At 42.1% G+C, this 26,632-nt stretch overlaps 1 protein-coding gene, 1 long non-coding RNA gene and 1 other non-coding gene across 4 annotated transcripts in view; 2 read left to right on the top strand and 1 right to left on the bottom strand.

Annotated features, from left to right (window-relative positions):
* Positions 1 to 14,245, top strand: LOC118637831. Of its 2 annotated transcripts, none has more exons than XR_004960962.1 (3): positions 1 to 364; positions 6,716 to 6,822; positions 14,093 to 14,245. It is a non-coding gene; the product is annotated as an uncharacterized LOC118637831 (long non-coding RNA). The 2 variants fall into 2 exon arrangements; XR_004960963.1 differs by having other exon boundaries at positions 1 to 355.
* On the top strand, positions 2,597 to 2,762 carry LOC118638038. Its single transcript, XR_004961006.1, has one exon. It is a non-coding gene; the product is annotated as a U1 spliceosomal RNA (small nuclear RNA).
* The window catches only part of LIX1L (limb and CNS expressed 1 like), a 24,659-nt gene continuing 5,654 nt past the window's right edge, over positions 7,628 to 26,632 (bottom strand). The window contains exons 2-6 of the mRNA XM_036273432.1: positions 20,103 to 20,266; positions 16,425 to 16,565; positions 9,567 to 9,662; positions 9,205 to 9,282; positions 7,628 to 8,500 (exon numbers count right to left, since the gene is read on the bottom strand). Coding sequence (XP_036129325.1) covers positions 8,258 to 8,500; positions 9,205 to 9,282; positions 9,567 to 9,662; positions 16,425 to 16,565; positions 20,103 to 20,266 — 722 coding nt within the window. The 3' untranslated portion in view covers positions 7,628 to 8,257. The remainder of the gene's footprint in view (positions 8,501 to 9,204; positions 9,283 to 9,566; positions 9,663 to 16,424; positions 16,566 to 20,102; positions 20,267 to 26,632) is intronic.

Consider the following 26,632-nt stretch of genomic DNA (forward strand, 5'->3'; position numbering starts at 1 on the left):
GAGCAGGTCGTGAGCTGGAGCCGCGGCCCTGGGGGGGACACGCTGGAGCGAGGCGGGGGCCGCGGCTTCCGGTTCTCTGGGCCGACCGAGGAGCAGTACTGCGGACGGGGAAGCCCGGCCTAATTTCTTTAGTAGAAGGTTGCCTTCTGTCTCTTTTCACCCCTTACTAGAAAGTGGAAGTTGAAAGTTTTTTTCTCAGAACTTCCAGGCCTATACCCTGTTTCGAGGAGCAGCCGGAGCTGGGATGTAAACATTAAAAAAAGTTCACCCAGCAATGCGGGCTCAAAAAGCTATTCTGGGACGTACTGCGGCACCGAATTCTCTAACAGACCTGGTTGTCTGTGCAAGTCTTTTGGTGAGCTAGGTACCAGCTTTTTTTTTTTCCCCCCAAAGATAAACTCCCAAACTTTTCTCACCACTTCTGGGAATTAAAAATGAAAACAAAAAATCATGGCTTTAAACAAAATAGGGGCTTTAGCTTCTTGGAGGATGGGGCGGGCATTTCACGGTTAAAAATCGAGGAGTTCAGCTCTGGCCTTGCTGAGAAGCTGGGTTGATGAGCGGGTCCTCCCCGTAGGCCAAGGTTCATCCCGGGTCAGGGCACACATAAGAATGCATAAGTAAGTGGGACAACAAACCGATATTTCTCTCTTTCAAATCAATGTTGTTTTTTTAAATGCCTTTAATTAACAAAAGAAACAAAAACACCTAGGAGTTGAGACAAAACTCATACTGTCCTAAAATCCTGGAGTCCCAATGTAGGCCTTAAGCAATAGTGGACTGTAGGTTCACTTACTAAATTTTTTATTTATTTTTTTATCCTCACCCGAGGATATTTTTCCATTTTTTGTACAGATAGAGTGGGAGGGAGAGAGAGGAAGGAGAGAGAGAGAGAAACATCGACGTGAAGGGACACATCGAGTGGCTGCCACCCGCACGACCCAACCAGGGCCGGGGACAAACTGCAACCCAAGTACGTGCGTGCCCTTAGCGGGAACCGAACCCGGATCTCTCTGGACCGCAGGCCGACGCTCTAACCGCTGAGCCAAACTGGCCAGGGCCACTTACTAAATTTTTTTTTTTGGTACGTGCTCCTAGCGGAAATCAAACCCAGGACTCTCTGGTCCGCAGGCCAACGCTCCAACCGCTGAGCCAAACCGGGGCCAGGGCCACTTATTAATTTTTTAATCAAATGATTTTCAGTGTTTATATGTGCCTACCAGTAGAGGTGGTGCTGGCGATCCAAGGCACAATAATTGTATTATCAACAACCAACTTTAGAATTACATATGGAAGTGGTCATTGCTATCACAAAGGTGTATGGTGGTACAAAGCAAGTTTCTAACAGGAATGGCGTTAGGAGGGTGCATGTGAGGGAGGACTTTTGTTTGAACGGGGCCTTTAAGGCTGGGTAGGTTTCCAGACAAAGCAGTTGTGTTGAGACTAATCCATTTTCCACAGTAGGCAGTTTGATCTTTTTAGAAAATCAGTTAGTTACCTCCCTTCCTTATTTTTGCACTTCGAATAACATTTAAATCCACACAGCCTCCCCTGCATATGTCTCCAGCCTCTTCCACCACCATTTTTCTCTCTCACCAGTTAAGCTCAAGCTCTCCCTACACTTCCTTCCCCTATGTTGTATTGTGCTCTTTCCCATCTCAGGACTTTTGCAACTTTCTGCTCCTGGTGCTTACTCCAGCTTTTCATTTGTTTCAAGGAATCTTTTAATTTCTTCCTTGATCTCATTGTTAACCCAGTCATGTTATTTGGTGTCTGTGTCTTTGTGTGTTTTTCAGGTTTCTTTTTGTGGTTGATTTCAAGTTTCATAGCATTATAGTCAGAGGAGGTGCTTGATATCTTCTTAAATTTATTGAGACTTGTTTTGTGTCCTACCATATGATCTATCGTAGAAAATGTTCCATGTGCACTTGAAAAGAATGAACATTCTGCTGCTTTGGGGTGAAATGCTCTAAAGATACCAATTAAATCCATTTGATCTAGGGTGTTATTTATGCCCACGTCTCCTTGTTGGTTTTTAAAAATTGGGCTGTCATAAGCCATTTGTATTTAAAGTGATTATTGATAAGTATGTATTTATTGCCATTTTATTTTTTTAACTATGTTCTTCTGTTTGTTTCTCCTCCTCCTCCTCCTGCTCCTCATAATTTAACATTTTTTATAATACTGGTTTGGTGGTAACAAAGTCCTTTAGCTTTTTCATGTCTGGAAAGCTCCTTTATTTCTTTTTTTATTTTTATTTTTTTCTTTTATTGATTTTAGAGAGAGAGGAAGTGAGAGGGAGAGATAAAAGCATTGATGAGAGAGAACATCTATTGGCCACCTTCTGCATGCCCCCCACTGGGGATCGGGCCCACAACCTGGGCATGTGTCCTGACCAGGAATTGAACCAGCAACCTCTTGGTGCATGGGTCGACATTCAACCACTGAGCCACACCGGCCAGATGAAAGCTCTTTATTTCTCCTTCAATTTTAAATGATAGCCTTACTGGGTAAAGTAGCCTTGGTTGTAGGTCCTTGCTTTTTATCATTTTGAATATTTCATGGCACTCCCCTCTAGCTTGAAATGTTTCTGTTGATACTTACCTGGCAGGGGAGATACCATGATCACGAAGGTGGTTTTCCCAGGGTGAGGCTTATCCATTGCACTCCAGATGTGCTGACTTCTGCAATTTCCCCAAATTTGGGAAACTCAACTGCATAATTTGTGGTAGTGGGGGAAAAAAGAAAAAAAAATGCTTCTGTTGAGAAATCAGCTGACAGCCTTATGGGAGATCCCTTGTAGGTAACTAACTGCCTTTCTCTTGTAGCTTTTAAGATTCTTTAACCTTTGGCATTTTAATTATGATGTGTCCTGGTGTTGGCCTCTTTGGGTCCATCTTGTTTGGGACTCTGCACTTCCTGGACTTGTGTGTTTTTTCCTTCACCAGGTTAGGAAAGTTTTTGGTCGTTATTTCTTCAAATAGGTTCTCAATTCCTTGCTCTCTTCTCCTTCTGGTACCTCTGTGATATGGATGTTGTCACACTTCATATTGCCCCAAAAATCTCTTAAACTACCCTCACTCTTTTCTTTTTTTTTTTTCCATTTTTTGTTCAGACAGGGTGGGAGGGAGAGAGAGGAAGAGAGAGAGAGAAAAGGACACATCGAGTGGGTGCCTCCCACACAACCCAACCAGGGCCGGGGACAAACTACAACTGAGGTACGTGCCCTTAGCAGGAACCAAACCCAGGCTTTTCTGGACCTCAGGCCGATGCTCTAACTGCTGAGCCAAACCGGCCAGGGCTACCCTCACTTTTTAAAATTACTTTTTGTTGCTGCTGCTCTAATTAGGTGTTTTTTTCTACATGTGTTCCAGTTTGCTCATTCGATCCTCTGCTTCATCTAACCTATTTTTTTTTCCTTCCAGTGTATTTTTTATTTCAAATATTGCATTCTTCATTTCTGACTGGTCCTTTTTTATGGTTTCTATGTCCTTTTTCATGCTGTTGAACATTCTTATAACCACTGCTTTGAAATCTATTTTTGATAAGTTGCTTGCCTCCATTTCATTTAGCTCTTCTTCTGGAGAATTCTCTTATTCTTTCATTTGGGACCTGTTTCTTGGTTTCCCGCATTTGACTGCCTCTTTGTGTTTGTTTCTATGTATGAGGTAGATCTGCTATGACTCCCAGTCTTGGTAGGATGGACATATATAGGTATCCTTTGGGACCCAGTGGCACAATCTCCCTGATCACCTGAGCTGGGTATTCTAGGAATGTCCCTTGTGGGTGTTATGTGGGACCTCCTATTGTAATTGAGTCTTGAGTGCTATTGGCCCATTCGTGCATGGGATCAACCGTAGGCTGGCTGGCTGTGAGACTCAACCCCCAACACAGCCTGCAAGCTACTGTGCAGGTGCTGATCACATGAAGCAGAATTTGCCTCTGCAGGTTATGGTGCCTGCTGGGTTCTCCCTGTAGATATACTACTTGTGAAGCTTATTGGATCCTGCTCTGTTGTTATTTGAATCTGGCCACTGGATATATTGGTTCTGGGCCTCTTTGGAGAAATTCTGGCACAGGCTATTGTCAGACATTGCCTGTTACTGGCCCTGGACAACCTGTTTGGAGCTATCAGTGATCCACAGCTTGTGGCTCCCTCTGCTGGGCCTATGTGCCTGTGGAGAGGACCAAGCTGTGCATCCTGGCTGGCTTTTACTAGCACTGGTCCTGGGGGCAGGTCAGCAAAAGTCCCAAAGCACCCAGAGATCCGCCTCTGCCTGCAGGCTGCTGCCTGTTAGGCTTAGTCACTAAAACAGCCTGATTGTACTTCTCAGCAGGATGTAAATTCCACAGGGTGGGGCAAGAGGGATTCTAGTGCATGGGGCTAATACTTCCCCCTAGGCTGATGCCCCTTGGAGGGGAGTGTGCTGCCTGAGAAAGATTTCTGCAGTAAGGGGGAATGATTCAGCACAGGGGTCCTGGTGGCTGATCCTTCAACTCTCTCCCCAGAGCCACCAACCCCAGACTCTCCTCACAGCTCTAGTCTGCTCTGCCCTCCATCTACTGGAGCCTAGGGTGAGTGGCTGCAAATGAAATTTTGTGTGTTGGCCCTGGCCAGTTTGGCTCAGCGGTTAGAGCATCGGCCTGCGGACCAGAGAGTCCCGGGTTCAGTTCCCGCTAAGAGCACGTACCGATTGCAATTTGTCCCTACCCTAGTTGGGGTCGTGTGGGCGGCAACCACTTGATGTCTCTCTCAGATCGATGTTTCTCTTTCTCTTCCCCCCCTTCTCTCCTGCTCTATCTAAAGATAAATGCAAAAATGTACTCTGGTGAGGATTAAAAAAAAAAAAAGAAAGACATTTTGTGTGTTGGCACTTTAAGAGGGTGCCTGCTTCTCTAGTCGTCACTCCCTGGAGGACAGAGACCCTGCTGCTTTTCATAGCTGAATGTTATGTGGGTGCCTTTCCAGAGTCTGGTGCTCTAGGCTAGGGAGCCCAGCTTGGGGTTTAGACCCCAGACTTATTAGGGGGAACCCCCTGCAGCTGAGATAATCTCTCCGGAACTTCAGCTGCTGCCTATGGGAGCCCAGCCAGTCCTGTCGTGTCTCCACACTTCCTACCAGTCTTGTTGTGGCTCCTTCTGTAGGTTCTTGGTTCCAAGGCTTTTCTCTAGCTAGTCTTCAGTTGGTTATTAAGGATGATTCTTCTATAATTTAGTTGTATTCCAGTTTGGTTCTGGGAGGAAGTTCGTGTAGCTTCCACCTCTAATATTTTCAAGACATAATGCCAGTTGTTAGGGAAGATGCAAGAAATCTGTTTGACTTCCTATCTTTCCATGGGATTCTTCAGTGGCTCCCAGATGCCTCACAGACCAAAGCAAACAAAGACATAACCACTTCTCATGTGTCCCGGGAAGAGAAGCACAGTCATTATTTTAGAAAGAAACATGACAGTAATGTGTAGGATGTCAAGAATGAAGGCAGAGCCTGGCTGGTTAGAGTATCGTCTTGATCTGGGGCCTCAAAGAGGAGCATGTATGGAGAAATGGGTTTTATTTTGAACATATGAGTCTAAAGGATTTGTGTCATATTGAGGTGGTGATGTCCAACATATGGAAATATCGATGTAAAAAGCTCAAAACAGGTTGGAGTAGAAGCAATAGATTTGAGAATTGTGTGTATGATAGAGTTTAGACCACCATAGTGGGTAAGATTGCAAGTGGAAATGGGTAGAATTTAAGGAGAAAGAACTAAGGACAAAAATCCAGGCTTCTCAAATGTCTGGAGATGGGGAAGCAGACAGAATGTTTTCCCCAGCAGTACAATCTTTTCTCTACCACCCAAAAAATACTAATACAATTATTTTTTAGTATATATGTAAAAGAAATGGTCATTTTATAGCTCCTCTGATACAAAAAGTCTCAAAGAGTCAATCTGGCACACTAGACAAAAATCTATTTTTAATTGTATAAAATTATACATATAAAATACATAAAAAGTACTAAAAAGATAAGTAAAATCTTTAACACCAAAAGTGTACAGATCAGGGAACAATTTTTCTCAAGTTCTTTGGGATCTTACTGGTTGGTATTTGAGAAAAATAGTAAATCCAGGTGGTGCAAAGATAAGTTCTTCCCACAACTCACACCCCTTAACACTTCCCAGAGAATGGAGCATGGGTGAAATGAAGGTTCATGGTTTCTGGGTTATAAATACCAGTAAAAACTGAATAGACATACCTACTATTTAATGTAGGAGCCTCTGTTCCAACCCTACATGTACTTCATGGAATACCGAGAAGGGGCTTGGAGAATTCAAGAAAGCCCTGATATATTTGTTGCTAAGGTACCTTGCCTTTGATCCCATAAATGATTTCAAAAGGAAGAAAGCTGACTTTCATCTTGTCCCTATCTGATCCAAAAGAGAAAATTGTGGCCTGTTTCCTAACTTGTTTCTGAAAGCAAAGTGTATAATTGCTAAGTGGAAAGTCTAATTGTAGAAACATTAAACTTCCCAAGCTCAGTTTAGAAAGTGCACTGAGCAAACAAGGGGAAAATATGTCTTAGAGATCTATAAAAAATTCTCCCGAAGGTGAATATTTTACTCCAGATCATTTCTCTCCTATTCCACACAGGAGAGTGGTGGGGGGAAAGAATAGCATTAAAAACACAAATAGCTAATCACTGATTCTCTTTCTCTTCACAATCTTCCAATTAGGAAGTGCCATAATGCCAAAGTCTTATCTAATTCACCTGATCAACTCATGCTTTAATAATCAATGTGAAGAAAGAGGAAAGAAAACAGAAAACAAATGTGCATCTAAGGTATGTACATCTAAAGTAGTAGACAGAAGCAACTTTGTGGCAGTGAGAGGAACATGGCCCTCACCAAACAGGACAGATCATTTTTTCCAAAGAACAAAATGATGGGCAGAGAGTGAGGAGGGAAATATGTTTTACTTTCTACCAATCTCTGCAGGCACTTAACTAAGCTAGGGGAGCAGGAATGAAAAGGGAATATTGAAGGATAAGCAACTTCAACCCTGACCCCCTCTGTAGTGTAGAGTACATCCAGAAATCTGGACTACGGTATGGTATCTGTGCCCCAGAAGCAATTTAGGTGACAAACTTTGTGAATTGTGTTTATAATTCTTCTCGTTCCTCAGCACTTTCTCAGGAATGACTTTAAAAATGAGAAACCAGCCCTGGTCAGTTTGGCTCAGCAGTTCAAGCGTTGGCCTGTGGACCAGAGAGTCCTGGGTTCAGTTCCCGCTAAGGGCACATACCTTAATTGCAATTTGTCCCCGGCCCTGGTTGGGGTCATGTGGGTGGCGACCACTCGATGTGTCTCTCTCACATTGATGTTTCCCTCTCTCTCTTCCTCCCTCTCTCCTGCCTGCTCTATCTGAAGAATGCAAAAATGTCCTTAAGTGAGGATTTAAAAAATTTTTAAAAATAATAAAAATGAGAAACCAGCCCAGCCGGTGTGGCTCAGTGGATTGAGCATTGTCCCATGGACTGAGTGGTCCTGGTTCAATTCCCGGTCAAGGCAAATGCCTGGGTTGCAGGCTTGAGGAGGCAGCTGATCAATGCATTTCTCTCACATCGATGTTTCTATCTCTCTCTCCCTTCTTCTCACTCTGAAAAATCAATAAAACGCATATTTTTTTTTACAAAGCGAGAAATCAGTTCTCCAGTTCCTATCCGGTACCAACTGGAGTCAGAGTGGGAGTAAATCGTGGTGAGGAGGGGTGGTGTAGGTTAGGAAATATCATTACTGGAGGAACAACTCAGTACCAAGTAGGCCCAACTCAAGACAAAACAAAGTTGGAGGCTTCATATGTATAACCTATTTGAGTCTAAAAGAAAGCAGGAATGGGATGGGGGGATATAGTCCTCATTCAAACTCCCTGTCATTTAAAAGGAGACATGAACACTTAATCATCTTGTGCTACTGAAATGACTACAGAATTACTGGGAGTGTTAAAAGCCAACAAAGCTCCAAAGACAGCCTGCTCTTCTTGTAAAATAAAGTGGAGATGTTTCAAATGAAACTACGTCCAAAAACTAGAAGAAAAGGGATCTCTTAGCAAAAAGGAATCCAGGTGCAGAATTTATACATACATATATGTGTGCGTGTTTGTGTGTATGTATATTTTTTAAAGTATAAAATTGAGAAACTATGTACAGAAATCATACTAAGTCTTAGAAAGAACATATAAAAGGGGCCTGGAGAGAATAGGAAATAGTGTGTGGATGCCTAGCAGTTGGAAGAATGCATATTGCCCAGCTGCCCAGCAGCCAACATGAGAATATCTTTCTTCTCCTTGTGGAAGCGCAGCTCCTTGCCTGCCAGCCGGGCTTCATCCAGCTCCCGCTCAGTAGAGGCCAGCTCTCTAGACAGTGCCCCTGGCACACTCTGCTCTCGGCTCACCCAGTCCAATGCCATTTGGTGGCGAATATCATCATCCAGGGCCCGATGCGAATAGTGAGCCAACACTTCCTATAGGGGGAGAGGAAATGTGAAGGTCACTGAATATGGTAAAGATTCATATCACATTAACCCAACTGGGACTAGGAACTCTTAGCCTTGGAGTCCTAAGTGAAGTCAGCACTTCAGTCCTCTAAGAAGGTTTTTTTTTATTTTGGTACATGCCCCTAGCGGCAACCGAACCCGGGACTCTTGGTCCGCAGGCTGACCGCTGAGCCAAACAGGCCGGGGCTAAGACGATTCTTTTTTTTTTTATCCTCACCCGAGGATATTTTTCCATTTTTTGTACAGATAGAGTGGGAGGGAGAGAGAGGAAGGGAGAGAGAGTGAGAAACATCGACGTGAAGGGACACATCGAGTGGCTGCCACCCGCACGACCAACCAGGGCCGGGGACAAACTGCAACCGAGGTACGTGCCCTTAGCGGGAACCGAACCCGGGTCTCTCCGGACCGCAGGCCAATGCTCTAACCGCTGAGCCAAACTGGCCAGGGCTAAGACGATTCTTAAGGGAAATATCCTGGTGGGGGGAGAAGCAAAGCAGGCAAAAGAATCACAGCTAAGATTTAAATGGGGAAGATAACAGTGACAAGGGCACTTTAATTAAGGCTTTCAGTATTTGCAACCTGGTGTCAAATAGGCCTGATTATTTCTAACACAACAGCCATCTCAAAAATAGTCCCTCTGCCAAACTCCCCTCACCCATAGGATCTCTTACCTGACGAGAGCACTGTCTTTCCCTCATGGCCTTAAGGCTGCCATTCCAGTGCAGCAGTTGAAAAACTGTCATTAGCTCCTGGGGGAAAAAATATGAAGTGCCAGGACAGTGATTAGATATTGGGAGGTTGCATCAGAATTACGTAGGTAACGTTTTATAACATGTATTTGTGGAGGCATCTCTTAAAAACCAACTCTGATATGTCCTTGGGGGAACAAAGGTATTTATATTTTGAAAAATATCCTAACCTCCTGCTCTCCCTTCCTTTCCAATTAAGTATCAACGTGTTAGGGAATTGTAGGAGAGGCATGTGCGCGCTGACCCACGCTATTAGAGCCAGGGGTATAAATGGAATATAGTACCTGGAATTCCAACATTGACTTGCCCTTGTTGGATTCCAACATGAATCGAAAGGCACCAATCCCTGTATTTGGGTTGTCAGCTTCTTCCCTGTTGCCCTGGTAACAGGAATAAAGATTCTCAATCAGAATTATCACCTCAAGCAGCACTGTCCAATAGAAATATAATTAATATAAAACATACTAATTTTGCCCTGGCCAGTGTGGCTCAGCGGTTAGAGTGTAGGCCTGCATACTGAAGGGTCTCGGGTTCAATTCCCAAGCAAGGGCATGCACTTGGGTTGCAGATTCAATCCCTGGTGCCTGTGGCCATGTGCGGAAGGCAACCAAATGATGCGTCTCTCTCACATTGATGTTTCTCTCTCTCCCCGCCCCCTCACTTTCACTGTCTCTAAAAATCAATGGAAGTATCCTCGGGTGAGGATTAAGAAAATAAATAAATAAAGTAAAATATACTGATTTTTTTTTCCTGTTTTTGAAAATCAGCCTTGTCGAAACAAGGCCACCAAAATTTTGGTTGCCCCCCCCCCCCAAAAAAAATGGGAGAGAGAAAGAAGATGGAAAATGTTCTAATTTTAATAGCATATTTTATTTAACCTAATATATGCAAAGTATTTAAACTGTAATTAGTATAAAATTATTAATGAACTATTTTTCTTTTTCTTGTACTAACTTTTCAGAATCTGGTGTCTCTTGCCTACAGTCATAGTAGCCACATTTCAAGTGTTCAATAACTATATGTGGCTAGTGGTTATTCTGCTTGTCAGCACATACCCAGAGGATTCTAAAGTTATCACACATTTTAACTCAGGGGACAGAGAAAGGTTGATCTGATTGTTCCTATTTTATAAGGGAGAACATTGAGACATAGAGAAGAACCCTGATTTAGCCACAATAACAGAGTGAGTTCAGCATGTGAGGCTGGACTAGACTAGAGGACAACTGGGCAAATGCATTTTAAAGGGAGCCAGTAGGAACGATAAGCATGGCAAATTCTAGGTAGCAGTTTGGCCTCCTGAACATTTGCCTCATGTGTCTTCTATTGGTGATATGAGCCTGCAAGGCTAGAACCAAGATACATTGTCCTACCTGTAAGCATAGCATGTGCAAAAAAACAATACAATATAGAAGTTAAGAGCATGGTCTAGAGCTCCTAATAGTCTTATGGCCTTGCTGAAGTCATTTAACCTTCTGTTCCTCAGTTTCCTCATCTGTAAAATGGGAATAATCATAGATCTACCTTATAGGATAGTTTTGAGAATTAAATAAGTTAAAAAATTTTTAATTTAAAAAGTAATAAATATAGTTTAAAACTCCAATCATATAAAATGTGGGTACATAATTGTACTGGACCTGCTGTTCAGTTACACAATTTAAATCCATACTGGTATTGGCTCTGATTTGGTGCTATTAAAAAAATTTTTTTTTTAATATATATATTTTTTCTTTATTGATTTTAGAGAGGGAGAGAGAGAGATACAAACATCAATGAGAGAACATCATTTGGCTGCCTCCTGCATGCCCCCAACTGGAGATTGGGCCCACAAGCTGGGCATGTGCCCTGATTGGGAATGGAACCGGTGACCTCTTGGTGCATGGATCGATGCTCAACCACTGAGCCACACCAGTTGGGTGATTTGATATTTTGTGGTAATTTAATATTATTTAATGAGCCCTGGCCTGGTAGCTCAGTTGGTTAGAGTGTCGTCCTGATATGCCAAGGTTGCAGGTTCAATCCCTGGTCAGGGTACATACAAGAATCAACCAATGAATGCATAAATAAATGGAATAATAAATGAATGTTTCTCTCTCTTTTTCTCTCCCCACTTTTCTCTCTAAATAAAAATTAAAAAGAAAAAAATATTATTGAGGATAATTCCAGGGTCTGGGGCTGGTTGGGTCTTCCAAAATAAGGGTATTGATGGTGACTAATCAGGGTATTGGTTTATTGATGACCTTTTTGTCAACCTGATTTAGGAAAATAAGGCCAGGAGACTACTTAGAACACAGGGATCCAACTTTCTCCTCCTGCTTCCTGAGAAATTGCCTGCTCTTTCTAGCTAGCCATTTTCACAGCATACAGCCCCACTCCCAAGATAAGAATGTTTATTCTGCTCTCTTTGAGAAAGGGAACTGGGTAGAGGTCAGGAGCCAATCAATTTATACTCAAATTCAGCTTTTCGTGGGGCCCTTTGTCATGAGATTTTATTGTATTTGCATCACACTTAAAATAATGCCAGACACTTAATAAGAACACCATTAAGTGCTAGAAAACAATTATTATTTATTTTCATTGTGTTAGAATCAATAAGTCAAAATTATTCAAGATCAACCCATGTTGTTTTGTGGCTCATGAGAAACAATCATGCCCAATGTAGTTAATCTTTGTGGTGAAGCAAAGATCACAAAATTTGGATTTACAAGTGAAAAGCTAGAAGGAGGAAGGAAAAGGTAATCTTCACTATCAGGATTTAGGGTTCTGAAGCAAGCAACTATTTTCATTTTTTGCCTATAATTGTTCAATATGATACCTTACTCAGCATCTTCAAAATTGTCCATGATATGACACCTAGACAATAATGATCATATCTGTACAGCTAACTTGGATATACAGAGGAGATGGCTGGCAGAGCTGCCTGCCAGCAAAGGCTGTGGGGCAGAGGAATCCATCTGTCCCAGGCCCTGCACAGTCCTCTAACAGCTGAGGGGATCAATATCATGGCACATCTGTAACCTATCTGGAGTACACTAGAGTGGCATGACCCACTAGTTGGGAAGTTCTAACTCATATGACACTTATACACTTAACATGGTTATAAATGAACTCCATCTATTCAATAAAGATTTAATCACAGAATATTTGATAAAGGGTAGGAACATTCGAATATAATTGGAAAGAAATTAGAGTTAATTTGATTTAACCTACTTATTTTACAAATGAGGAAACTCAGACCAACTGAGGCTAGGTGATTTGTCAAAAGACATAGTATAGTAGTTACAAAATTGTAACAGGGATATAAAGTACAGTATAGAAAACATAGTCAATAACAGTTTAATAACTTTGTATGGTGCTGGTGGATACTAGACTCATCATGGGGATCACTTCGTAAATTATATAAATGTCTAACCACTATGCTGTACACCTGAAACTATTATAAAATAATACTGAATGTTAACTGTAATTGATAAATTAAGAAAAAAAAAAGACGTAGTATAATATAGTGTCAGATTCAGGATTTTTTTGACAATTTTTAATGAGAGTTTTTATTTGAGCCAAGGAGCAAGATCTTAAATGCTTCTAAATTCAGGAATTTTATTTTATTATTATTTATTTTATTTATTTATTTTTTATCCTCACTCGAGGACATTTTTCCATTTTTTTGTTCCAGTAGAATGGGAGGGAGAGAGAAACAGAGAGAGAGAGAGAAACATCGACGTGAAAGGGACACATCAAGTGGCTGCCACCCACATGACCAACTAGGGCCGGGGACAAATTGCAACCGAGGTATGTGCCCTTAGTGGGAACCGAACCCGGGACTCTCTGGACCGCAGGCCGACGCTCTAACTGCTGAGCAAAACCGGCAAGGGCTATTTTATTATTACTATCTTCATTGATGTTAGAGAGAGAGGAAGGGAGAGAGAGACAGAAACATCAGTGAGAGAGAACATCGAATTGGCCGCCTCCTGCATGCCCTCCACTGGAGATCAGGCCCACAACCTAGGCATGTGCCCTGACTGGGAATCGAACCAGCAACCTCTTGGTGTATGGATCGATGCTTAACCACTGAGCCACAATGGCCAGGCTATTATTTTTGTTATTGTTAATCCTCACCCGAAGATATTTTCCATTGATTTTTTTTAAAGAGAGAGTGTAAGGGAGGGAGGGAGGAAGAGGGGAAGAGAGAAAAAGAGAGATATTGATTGGTTGCCTCTCACAAGGGGCTGGCAGGGGGCAGGGGATCGAACCTGCAACCTAGGTATTTGCCCTTGACCAGAAGGGGCCCATGCTGATGAGCCTAGTTGTCCAGGGCCAGATTCAGGAATTTTAAAGAAGCTGAAAACAAAGAATGTGGTCAATCACTCTTTACCCATGGCTAAGGAACAAATGAAAATTGTTCTGGAGAATGGGGATTCTACTGGGATATTAATGAGAAATCCATTAACTTCTTGATTTGGGGGGGGGTTAATCAAAGAGGAATAGCGGCTTGAGAATAATAATTGTTTAAATTTCTTTACTTTCACTTTGTAGTAGACACTGCTGGTACCTACTTGACATCTATTTTCTTCTTCCATACTATAGAACCTTAATCTTGTGTGTCTACTTGTCTCCTATGTGCCTCAGGGAAAGTGGATAAATCCTAATCCCTTTTGGTGCCTTTTTTTGTTTTTGTTTTTGTAATTGATTTTAAGGTAGGAATTCTGGCCATTGAGAGGTCTGCTGTTTCTGGGAAAACATTCTTTACTACTAAAGAGACACTAGAAAAGGTGGTCTCTTTCTGTCTCTGAATGTAATTATGTCTGAATGTCAGGATTTGTAGCCATCTTGAACCCTGAGCGGAGCCAGCCCAAGGACAAAGTCAGTATCCAGAGAGGATGGTTAAGTGGAGAGATGGAAAGAATCTGGGCCAGATAATGACATCCTTGATCCATAGAATCAACCAGCCCTGAAATCTGCTCTACTTCTGGACTTCCTGTCTGTCATGTTAGATAATAAATTTCCTTCCTTTACTTATTCCCTTATGTCAACTTGAAGTGATATTTTCTATTATTTGCATGCAAAGGCATCTAAATAGATAACATGTGCTATGTGCTTGAATATATTCTCTTTTATCCAATAATCCTATGGGATAGGTATAATTGTTATCCTATTTTACAGATGAGGAAACTGAGACTTAGATGAAATAATTTGTTCAAAGTCACATAGCTAGTAGAATCATAATTTCAAGACAAGAATCGAGCCCATGCTTACAACCACTGCTTTCTATAATCCCAAGTAATGTTTTGTTTTATAATACATTAGGTAGTGAGTGACAAATGTACTTTCTTAATTTAATTGGCTTTGATTAATATAAAAATGTTTTTTCCTGAAGATACTGCTGACTAGGGTAAAGAGTAAAGGGAGAAAAACAGATGGATCCTAGGTAACAAATTTATGACTTAACATGTTCAACACTAATCCATAAAACAGATAACTGAAGAAGTTTAGTATATGCCATTACATCTTAAATGCTAAGAGGATAGAAACAGAAAAGTGATCTGACTTTATCACCCTGTCAATGAACTTGTGGGAGGGAGGAAGAAGGCAGTGTTAACTTCTAAGATGTACCTTAAGCTAGAAAAGTCTATAAATTGGCTTGGGTTCCAGTCTTGGCTCTATCACTTACTAGCTCTGTCACTTTAGGCAAAAATTCACTTCTATTTTTAGTTTCTTTATCTGAAAAACAGGGATAATAATAGTACTTATACATAATAGGATTATTGTTAAGATCGAATGAGATGTAATACGTACATATAAATCCCTAGAATAGTTCCTGGCACAAAGTAAATAACTGGGATTAGCTATGGTTATTAATCATCATCATTATCATTTGAAAGAACAAATGTTCTTTTTAAAGAAAGTAAATAAAGTATTCTCTTCATTCCTAAAAGCCAAGAAACTATTTATTGTATTCTTTTTTTATTTTTCATTTTTTTATCCTCACCTGAGGACATTTTTCCATTTTTTGTTCAGAGTGGGAGGGAGAGCGAGCAAGAGAGAGAGAGAGAGAAACGTCGATGTGAAAGGGACACATCGAATGGCTGCCACCCACACGACCAACCAGGGTCGGGGACAAACTGCAATCGAGGTATGTACCCTTAGCGGGAACTGAACCTGAGACTCTGGTCCACAGGCCGACACTCCAACAGCTGAGCCAAACCGGCCAGGGCTTCTTCTTCTTTTTGTTAAGTATGTTTTTTATTGATTTCAGAGAGGAAGGGAGAGGGAGAGATAGAAACATTTCACCCTACTGGGGATCAAGCCAGCAACCCTGGAATGTGCCCAGACCAGGCATCGAACTGGTGACCTCCTGGTGCCTGGGACAACACTCAACCAACTGAGCCACACTGGCCGAGGGTTTACACACACATATATATGTATTCCAAATACATATCTATATTTGTTGTTGTTAATCCTCACCCAAAGATATTTTCCCATTAATTTTTATATAGAGTAGAAGGGAGGAAGGGGGGGAGAGAGAGAGAGAAACCAACATGAGAGAGAGACATCAATTGGTTGCCTTCTGCATGACCCCAGCCAGGGCCAAGGATTGAACCTACAACCCAGGTACATGCCCTTGACCAGGAATTGAACCCATAACCATTCGGTCTCGGGCCGATGCTCGAACTGCTGAGCCAAACCAGCCAGGGCGAGGTTTTATATTCTTTATTAATAGAATAAAGTAATGGAGGTAAGAGACAAGTGACAATAAAAAGTCATATAAAATAAAAAAACAGTTTAGGAAGAAGGGACTAAGGTCTAAAACAAAAACTGAGGAAGAGAAAATTCAAGCTCAATTTTTGTTTTGTAATATCCCTAAAATGCCATAAATCTTGAATTAAAGGTTTCTAGATACCAAAGAGACACAAAGGTTTCTAAAGACTAAAGAAACAAAATTGCAACAAAATATAAACACACATATAGAATTAGAGAAAGGCATATGGGGTATGTAATACAAAAGACTTACAGAAAAAACAGAACAGAGATGTAGACAAGAAATAAAACAAGAGTTCACGCCCTGTTTCCCAGTAATATACAAGACTTGCCAACCAGCCAGTTCTCCCATCTCCCACTCTCCTTCCTTCCAACTCCAAGTAACTTACATTGAAAGATGCCAGGGCCTCAGAGACACTCTTCTCAATGAACTCATCAGTGATTCTTCGGGAAGGATGTTCATTAAACACAGAGTTCATTAGTGCAATCTTTGCAGCACTCCGCCGGGCCTCAGCTTTTGTGGGGCAAAACTAGGCAGGGTAGTGAGAGAGAAAATGTGTATATGTGTGTGTGAGAGAGAGAAGGAACAATGGGAGGGAAACATTTGGGATAGTAGATAGTTGGACACTCTTTTTGGATAAGACAGTTTCTTCAACATTCCCTCCAAAGTTTTTATTGTAAAATGGTGGGGGCATTTGGAAACATAATTTTGATTCAACATCCTGAAGTTATTAAAGAACTGGAGATGGTTATAGCTCATACCAAATTGAATGCAGAATGAGGAAGGCTGCTGAAGTCAGCATATAATCACTGGATATGAAAAACAGCCCTGTTTAAACTGTCAACAGAATTAATTACTCAAAAATCAGATTCTGGCCAGCCTGTTAGAAATCTGTATCTTGTTGTCTTGTTCTGTGACTAGGCAAGACTTTTTTCATCCCCTTAGATAACCTAAGACTAGAACAGAGCTGTGTCTAGGCTGCTTTTGCAGAGGAGACCTCTACTCTCTCCCAGAAGCACCCATCTGGGATTCTTGGCTTTCACTTTTAGCTGCAAACAGTTCCTCCAATAATGTAATGAACCAAGGAGCTATCCCTGAACAGTCTGAGGCCTGAAGAAGGAATTTGTAGTCTTCTCTTCCCCCAGTGGAAACAAGGAGAAGAGGGGTGGCTAGGGAAAAGAAAGCTGACCTGAGCAAAGCAATAAAAAATTAAAATTCATGTTTTTACATTGTATCCAGATAGGTATCATAGAACAGTCTGATTTTCAGAAGTCTTAAATAATTCCATTTCAGACCTCTAGGCACCATAATATTCCTTTATAATTCATCTTCACTGGCCACTTCAAAGGCCTCTGTGCCCTTTGTCATTTATGATTAGGATTAGAGAAAAGGAAGAAAGTGATGTTACAATTTTAAAAAGTATACCAGGATATGTTTGCTACTTAACCATCCTCAATTATCAGTAATTCTCAATTTCCTTTAGCTGACAGGTCTCTCTGGGACAGCATGTGGAGCTTGGTACATTAACCCTAAGTCTTTTTGCTTCTTCAATTTCTGTTTCAACTTCTCTGTTTTCTAGCCTACTATCTAGTGCTGTTTCTGAGAAGTCATCTAGAAAAAAACCAATGGAAGAAATTCCAGCTGCCAAAGTAAATATAAAACAATCTGCCCAGCCGGTGTGGCTCAGTGGATTGAGCATCGCCCCATGGACTGAGAGGTCCTGGTTTGATTCCCGGTCAGGGCACATGCCCAGGTTGTGGGCTTGATCCCCAGTAGTGCAGATGGCAGCTGATCAATGTTTCTCTCCCATCGATGTTTCTATCTCCCCCTCTCCCTTCCTCTCTATCTAAAAAAATCAATAAAAATATATTTACCAAATAAATAAACAAAACAAAACATAATCTAAACCCGGCCGGTGTGGCTCAGTGGACGGAGCGTCGTCCCATGGACTGAGAGGTCCCAGTTCGATTCCCAGTCAGTGCACATGCCAGGGTTGTGTGCTCCATCCCCAGTGGGGGCTGTGCAGGAGGTAGCCAACTGATGTTTCTCTTTCACATCAATGTTTCTATCTCTCGAGTTTCTCCTTTCCTCTCTCTCTCTAAAAAAAAAATAAAAACATATTTTTTTTTAAAAACATAATCTAAAAGGGGCCATAATAGATAATTCTACTTTTTAAGCAAATAAGAGAAATCAAATTACTATAATAGTCTAGCTTTGGGCATCATCAGAAAATAATCAAATCCTTATTCAGCAATATGATGAGGTGGGAGAAGGGAAGGAAAGATCTTATTCTGTAGGAGAAAAAGCATAAACATTAGTCATTCTGTGCACATATTTATTTCTCTGAAATGGCTGGAGGTTCTAAGGGGGGAAATTTAGTTATCTGATTTTAAATGAAGCTTACTGAGGACTGCTTCTGTTTGAGGGAGGAACTGAACTGCAGTGGCTCTCATTCATGCAACAGATTTATTAAGTGTCTACTTTGTGCTGGGTGCTGCGTTTGGTGGTAGAGCTTCAAAACTGAACAAAGGCCCTGGCTGGTGTGGCTCAGTAGGTTGGAATGCTGTGCCATATACTAAAAGGTGGCAGGTTAGCCCTGGCCGGTTTGGCTCAGCGGTTAGAGCATCGGCCTGCGGTCCCGAGAGACCCAGGTTCGGTTCCCACTAAGGGCATGTACCTCGGTTGCAGTTTGTCCCCGGCCCTGGCTGGTCGTGCGGGTGGCAGCCACTCGATGTGTCCCTTTCACGTCGATGTTTCTCTCTCTCTCTCTCTCCCTCTCCCTCCCTCCCACTCTACCTGAACAAAAAAAAAAATGGAAAAAATGTCCTCGGGTGAGGATAAAAAAAAAAAAAGGTGGCAGGTTAAATTCCTGGTCGGGACACATACACAGGTCTCATCCCTGGTTAGGGTATGTGCAGGGGGCAGCCTATGGATGTCTCTCTCTCTCTCTAAAAAAAAAAAAAATCAATAAAATAAAATAAATAAATTAATTAATGATAAAAAAAAACTGAACAAGAAAGAAGACAGACACTATCTCTGCCTCCATGGAGTGTCATCCACTAGGAGAGATAAACAATTATGATATATTGTGGTAAGTGATATTATAGGAAAAGTTCAAGGTGTATGGAAGCACAAAGCAGGGGTTAAACATTGTCTAAGGGTTATACAAACCATATGGAAAACAGAACAGAAGTCTCCTTTCTAAATTCCTATTTAGACAATTGTTAACATTTCAGAGGACTACCTTCCTACCTGCAATGTAAAGAGTCAATCTTTAATGATAATATTCACACTAGTCATATTTCTCATTACCCTATAATAGCGACCACTCTTTTCATCAGTATATGTTACAGGTCTTTCATATAATTGTAGAATGCTAGCATTAGAAAGACTTTAGAAATAATCTAACCTATCTCCTTCATATTATAGATGGGGAAACTGAGGCCCAGAGAAGTTACCTGACTTGCCCTGCTGACAAGGAATGAGAATTTAAATATAATTCTTAGATAAGTAATATTTCCACTATTCATAGTCCCTCCCCTTTGATCTCTTAGAGAACTCAAACATTGCTTTCCTTAGTAAGTGCCTATGAATACATATTTGGGGCAAGGAATATTATTCTATGTTCTCAAAGAGAGATGGCAGGAAGTTGGAGAGCCAGATCAGAACATGGGCTAGGTGCTGATAGTCTGGTATACAGAGCACGGACATTACTGATCACTGTTTAAATTCAAAGTGGGTTTCAGTTTTTGCAGGCTAAAAAGAAAACATGCTGCTGAGGTTCTTTTGTGGACAAATGAGCCTCAGATGCTAACCAGAATGATGTCCCCAGAATCAGTTCAGGTCCTCAAATATGTAATTTCAAAGAGAGATTTAATTGCCAAAGTGATGGAGAAAGCCATTACTGGCACCTAAGCAATTACCTTTTTTTTCTGTTATTAAATTTAATAGGGTCATATAGGTTTCAAGTATCCATTTCTATGATACATGATCTGATATTGCATTGTATGTCCACCACCCAAAGTCAAAGCAATTATCTTTGCTGCTACTGCTTTACACCTCTTACCTGGAAACTCCCAAAACAACTTCCCCCAGGCAGGGTGACATAGCAGACATAGGGAGGGGTGTTGGAAGGAACCATCTCATAAACCACTAGAGCCCCATTCTTCAAGTCAGCCCCACGGGACTGCTTCATCTGCCAGAACTCCTGAAGTGCCTCCACCACATTCACTGCAAAAGAGAAGCAGGTAAGTGAAACAATGAGAACAACTCCAGCTGGTGCTCTGCTTGAACAGAGTAGCTATAATCTGTACCTGTGTCAAGAGTCTGCCCTCCTTAACTCCCTACCTATTGCCATTTTAAAGCACTTAAATATTAATAAACTCAGACTGTGATTAAGTCTGTTTGCATAGAAACCAGAGCATGCCTGCTCTCCTCCCCCACCTTTCTAGTTCCCATTTTGATTAGTCCTAGACACCAAAAGAGAGAAACTTAAATATTTAAGGCAGAGTTTCTAAGGTCAGCAGACCACTATCACTGCCTGATGAAGTACAAGCAGATTATTTCACAGTCGTTCAGCTGCCCTAGAATAATAAATAATAACCACCACAATAATAAGTGTTAATATTTACTGAACACTGATGTATGTTACCCATTTCACAACAACCTTATGAGGCAGATACTTTTATTATCCCCATTTCACAGATAAGGGAGATGAGTCATAGAGAAGTTAAATAACTTGCCCAAGGATGTAACCGCTAGAAAGCAGCAGAGTAGGAATTCACACCCAGGAAGTCTTGGTTGCAGTCAATATTCTTAACCATTATGTAATACTGCCATTCAAGGAAATATGGTCATATTAGCCATTCTCAAACCTATGCTTCTGGCAAGCAAACCCACGGCCAGATTCCGTTTCCATCCTGTAATGTGTGTGTGTGTGTGTGTGTGTGTGTGTGTGTGTGTGTGTGTGAGAGAGAGAGAGAGAGAGAGAGAGAGAGAGAGAGAGAGAGAAATAAGCCCTGGCTAGTTTGGCTCAGCAGTTAGAGAGTCAGACAAAGAGTCACGGGTTCAATTCCCAGTCAAGGGCACATACCTCGGTTGTGGGTTTGATCCCAGTCCCAGTTGGGGTCGAGCAGGAGGCAACCAATCGATGTGTCTCACATCAATGTTTCTCTCTCTCCCCGACTCTATCTGAAAAAGAAGAAATAAATTCCTTTTCTGAGGCTTTCCCTAGACATAAATAATTTTTGGAGAAACTGTATATTGGGAGATATTCCTCCACAGGTCTCTTGCAATCTCCTTTCAACCTTGCTGGGTATGCCAAGATTTCAAGGCCCTGACTGCTCTTTACTTAGGACATATCTCTATTTGCAGTAAGAAACCTTAACAGATGGGATAGTATTTTTCCATGGGACAAAGAACAAGCCTTCCATGTTGGACTTGGGAGGCAAAGGGAGTGATGCAAACAAACAATGTTCATGCTACTTGCTGTACTATGAGTAATGAAGTCCTTTTTTTCTGACCTAGAATTTCTTGACTTATATCAGCATCCATGAAACAGTAACTGGCTAACTTATTACCTATAAATTGGGTAAAATCAAACTCCAGACCCGACACTGTATTCCAGAACAGTTGCCCTCATCCCCCAGTACTTGGGCTCAATTACTCCACAGATATATATTGAGTACCTACTCTGTGCTAGACTCTGTGCTGGATGCTAGGCTATAATAGTGAGCAAAATCATAGACAGTTCCCTTTCCTTATGTAGCTTACAGTCTGAAGAGGGAGAGAGATACTAAAATAGCCAATGTGATATGTGCTATAAAGGAAGGGTAGATGGTGGGAAATGTTGTAGAAACATCTAGCCTCACGAATAACCTACCCTGACGAGGAGATATTTAAGCTCAGATATGAATATGAATTCACTAGGCAAAAAGGTGAGAGACTAGTGCTCCAAGCAGAAGGAATGGCATGTACAAAGGCTCTAGCAGCAGGGAATAGGATGGATAAAGGGACTAGTGTGTCTAGAAAAGAGAGAGCAAGGGGAAGTATAATACAAGATGAGACTGCAAAAGGATGCAGGGACCAGACCAGGTTGGATCTTCAGGCCATGATAGAGTATTGACTTTATCCTAAGAGCAGAGGGTTTTTTGTTGTTGTTTTTCTTTGTTGATTTTTAGAGAGGAGAGGAGAGGGAGAGAGTGACAGAAACATCGATGAGAGAGAACATCGATTGGCTGCCTCCTGCATGCCCTGCACTGGGGATTTGGCCCACAACCTGGGCATGTGCCCTGACTGGGAATGGAACCAGCGACCTCTTGATGCATGTGTTGACGCTCAACCACTGAGCCACATTGGCCAGGCAAGCAAAGGGTTTTAAATGGAAGGAGGGATGAGATCAGTTTGCCTTTGGAAAGGATCATTTTGACTCTAGGGTTCAAACATTTTAAATGGCTTTAACTAAAGCCTCATAATAATGAATCATCACAAACATTCTCTAATATCTTCCAACATGATCACTCTTTACTTCAGTTACAACAAGGACTCATTCATTCTCTTTTAAAATTAAATTTATTGGGGTGACATTGGTTAATAAAATTATATAGGTTTCAGCCCTGGCCGGTTTGGCTCAGCGGTTGGAGTGTCGGCCTGCGGACCAGAGAGTCCCGGGTTCGGTTCCTGCTAGGGGCATGTACCAAAAGAAAAAAAAAATTATATAGATTTCCGGGGTACGATTATATAATACAACATCTGTCATTCCTTCTCCCTCTCTCTTTTTTTTTGTTAATCTTCATCTGAGGATATTGCTTCCATTGTTTTTTTTAGAGGGAGGAATGCAGGGGGAAGGGGAGAGTCATATAAGTGAGAGAGACACATCAATTGGTTGTCTCCACCACACATCCCAACCAGGGCAGGGATTGAACCTACAACCCAGGCACATGCCCTTCAACAGGAATCAAACTGTGACCCTTCAGTGCACAGGCTGATGCTCTAACCACTGAGCACACTGGCCAGGGCTGTCATTAATTCCTTTTTTTTTTTTTTTTTATTGTTTTCCCCTGATTACCTAGAGAAAGAAGAAGGGAGAGATAGAAACATCAATGTGAGAGGGAAACATGGATTGGCTGCCTCCTGCATGCCCCTCACTGGGTATCGAGCTCACAATCCTGGCTTGTGCCCTGACTAGGAATCAAACCAGGACCTCTCAGTCCATAGGACAACACTCAATCCACTGAGCCACACCTAGCCGGGCAGTCATTCATTCTTTTTTATTGTGTTAGTTCAGGTCTGCCAAGCAGAAGACACTAAGATGAGACAGACATCAAGAGATTTATTGGGGAGGTAGTAGGAGAAGGGAGAGCCTTTAGACCAGTGGTTCTCAACCTTCCTAGTGCTGCGACCCTTTAATACAGTTCCTCATGTTGTGGTGACCCCCAACCATAAAATTATTTTTGTTGCTACTTCATAACTGTAATTTTGCTACTGTTATGAATCACCATTGGAAATATGTGTTCTCCGATGGTCTTAGGCAACCCCTGTGAAAGGGTCGTTCGACCCCCAAAGGGGTCGTGACACACAGGTTGAGAACCACTGCTCTAGACCATGCTGACGGTCTAACACCTGTGGAATGGGAAAGGGAAGGAAGAGGTTTGGATATGAGAGACTGCAGCACAGTTCTAAGAAAGGTTTGGCCAGGCCAGTGGGACATCTTCATGCCAAAGGAGTCCCATATCTCACCAGGATGTGCCTGAGCTAGTACCCCTACTATGCTCAGTTATTGGCTGGGAACAGCCTACAGGATATGTAGACTCAGTGCAAATGTGGTGATAGACCTAGAGGGGACAGCAGCTTAAGTCTGTCATTCAATTATGCTCCTTGCAGCAGGAGATAGGAACAGCACATTTTCTTTGTTTGTTTGTTTTTTTAATCCTCACCCGAGGATATTTTTTCCATTTTTTTGTACAGATAGAGTGGGAGGGAGAGAGAGGAAGGGAGAGAGAGAGAGAAACATCGACGTGAAGGGACACATCGAGTGGCTGCCACCCGCACAACCAACCAAGGCCGGGGACTGCAACCGAAGTACGTGCCCTTAGCGGGAACTGAACCCGGGTCTCTCCGGACCGCAGGCCGACGCTCTAACCGCTGAGCCAAACTGGCCAGGGCTGAACAGCACATTTTCATGGCTGCCACACACACATTAAGCAAAAATGTGAGCATGTAATAGGTGCATCGCTCTTTTTTAGGCATTAGGGATGTAAATATAAAAAACACACATTCCCTGCCAGCAAGGGGTTAAAAATCTAGTGGCCAGTAATAACTGTTATTTCACCTGCTCTACAATTGAAGCAAGCACTGCATGTACCAGCCAGAGTTTGAAAAGCAGCATACACTCTTTCCTAATACCCTATATTTAACTGACTTTTTAGAATGTTCATTCTTCCATTAAAAGACAGCATGAAAAGGAAACTCTCTTTCCCACCCTTAGTTTTGGCAGGGGCTCTTCAAAGGTCACTGCTGCCCAGAAAGCTTAGCTATCTTTGTTCTTTCCATTGAGATCTTTTCAGGACCAGTTCCCTCTTTGAGACAATTTAACACAATGCGCTGGATGAAAACTCTTCTTACATGCAAACAACAGGGAGAATATTGAAATAAAGGAAGGGGAAAAGAGCATTAGAATGGGGAAGGTCCTATTAAAAAGCATATGTCCAGCCCTGGCTGGTGTTGTTCAGTGGTTAGAGTGTCAGCCTGTGCATGGAATAGTGGGGCTCAATCCCCAGGTTAGGGTGCCTGCAGAAGGCAACTAATCCATGTGTTTCTCTCCCTTTGATGTTTTTCTTTTTCCTTCTCTCTCCCTCCTCCTTTTCTCCCTTCCACTCTCTCTAAAAATCAGTAGAAAAAATATTCTCGGGTGACAAAACAAACAAACAAAATAGCAAATGTCCATTTTACATCCAGTTAAATCTCTCTTGGAACAGAGTACAGGACTAATTTTTTGTTGTGGTTGTTAATCCTCACCCAAGAATATTTTTCCATTGATTTTTAAATAGAATGGAAGGGAGGGAGGGAGAGAGAGAAACATCTACGTGAGAGACACACATTGATTGGTTTCCTCCTGCACGACTTGGAATTGAACTGAAAGGGGCAGGAAAGAATATTAGGATTAATAAAAAATATTAGAAGAGTAAGAAAACTAATCATAGTGAGGCACTAGCCACAGTTAGAAAAATTGTGAATCATCCTTTACAATGTTAATTGGGCCCTGGCCGGTTTTGCTCAGCGGTTAGAGCGTCCGCCTGCGGTCCGGAGAGGCCCGGGTTTGGTTCCCGCTAAGGGCATGTACCTCGGTTGCAGTTTGTCCCCGGCCCTGGTTGGTCGTGCGGGTGGCAGCCACTCGATGTGTCCCTTCACGTCGATGTTTCCCTCTCTCTCTCTTCCTCTCTCTCCCTCCCACTCTGTCTGTACAAAAAATGGAAAAATGTCCTCGGGTGAGGATTAAAAAAAAAAAAAAAAATACAATGTTAATTGGGGTTGCTTTGTTCTGATTTAAGAAAAGCTCACTCTGACCTGGCCAGGAAGTGTGTGCCTCAGGAGTTTACCTCAAGACTGCTGTCCATTCTCCTAATCTGAGGACAAGGGGACCATCTGACATCTTGGAAAGATTAACAACCTTTTATCAGAAGCTGGACCTGTGACTGAAACTCACTAGCAACCACCCTGCAGCCCCAGCCCACATTCCTCCCCTTTGTTGGAGACCTTTTACAACCCCTCCCGACCACCAACATCCTTCCTCCCTTGCCTGTAAACAATTTACCCATTTTTTTTTTTTTCCTTTTTGCCCAACTGCCCTTTCTCATGTAGCCATTGTTTCTCTGCCCTTTAAAAGCAGCTGGCAAGTGAGGGGAGGGGGCGAAGCAGATTTTACATGATGACCCTCTGCTCTCCCAAACTGCTGGCAATATTGGAATAAATGCTCATATACCATTCAACCTGGGTCTCTGCTTAACTGGCTCAAGTAGTGACAGGCGGCCTGGACCCATTCATTGTCCAGTTTCAGAACCTGCAACCCAGGCATGTGCCCTTGACCAGGAATCGAACCCGAGACTCTTTGGTCTGCTGGTTGACGCTCTAACCACAGGCCAGGGAAGGACTATTTTTTAATGATTACTCAAAGCCAAGAAAATAGGGAGCCTTATTTCAGAAATGTCAATGTGAAATGGGAAATTGGGCAAGTGCTCAGGAAAAAAAGCAATTAATTGCGATCTGTGCCTGGCCAGTGTGACTCAGTGGATTGAGCATGAGCCTATGGACTGAGAGGTCCTGGTTCAATTCCCAGTCATGGCACATGCCAGGGTTGTGTGCTTGATCCCCAGTGGGTGGCATGCAGGAGGCAGCTGATCAATGTTTCTCTCTCATGTTGATGTTTCTATCTCTCTCCCCCTTCCTCTCTAAAAAAATCAATAAAAAATATATATATTTTAAATTGTGATCTGCATTTGAAAGTGCTCATTTATATTTAGAGCTAAAAGGGACTTTCGAGATCATCTAGTCCAACTCAGGCTAAGGAAGAGTAAGTGACTTGCTTGAGGTCACAGCTGT

The sequence above is a fragment of the Molossus molossus genome, unplaced genomic scaffold, assembly GCF_014108415.1.
Source record: "Molossus molossus isolate mMolMol1 unplaced genomic scaffold, mMolMol1.p scaffold_m16_p_20, whole genome shotgun sequence".
NCBI lineage: Eukaryota > Metazoa > Chordata > Mammalia > Chiroptera > Molossidae > Molossus > Molossus molossus.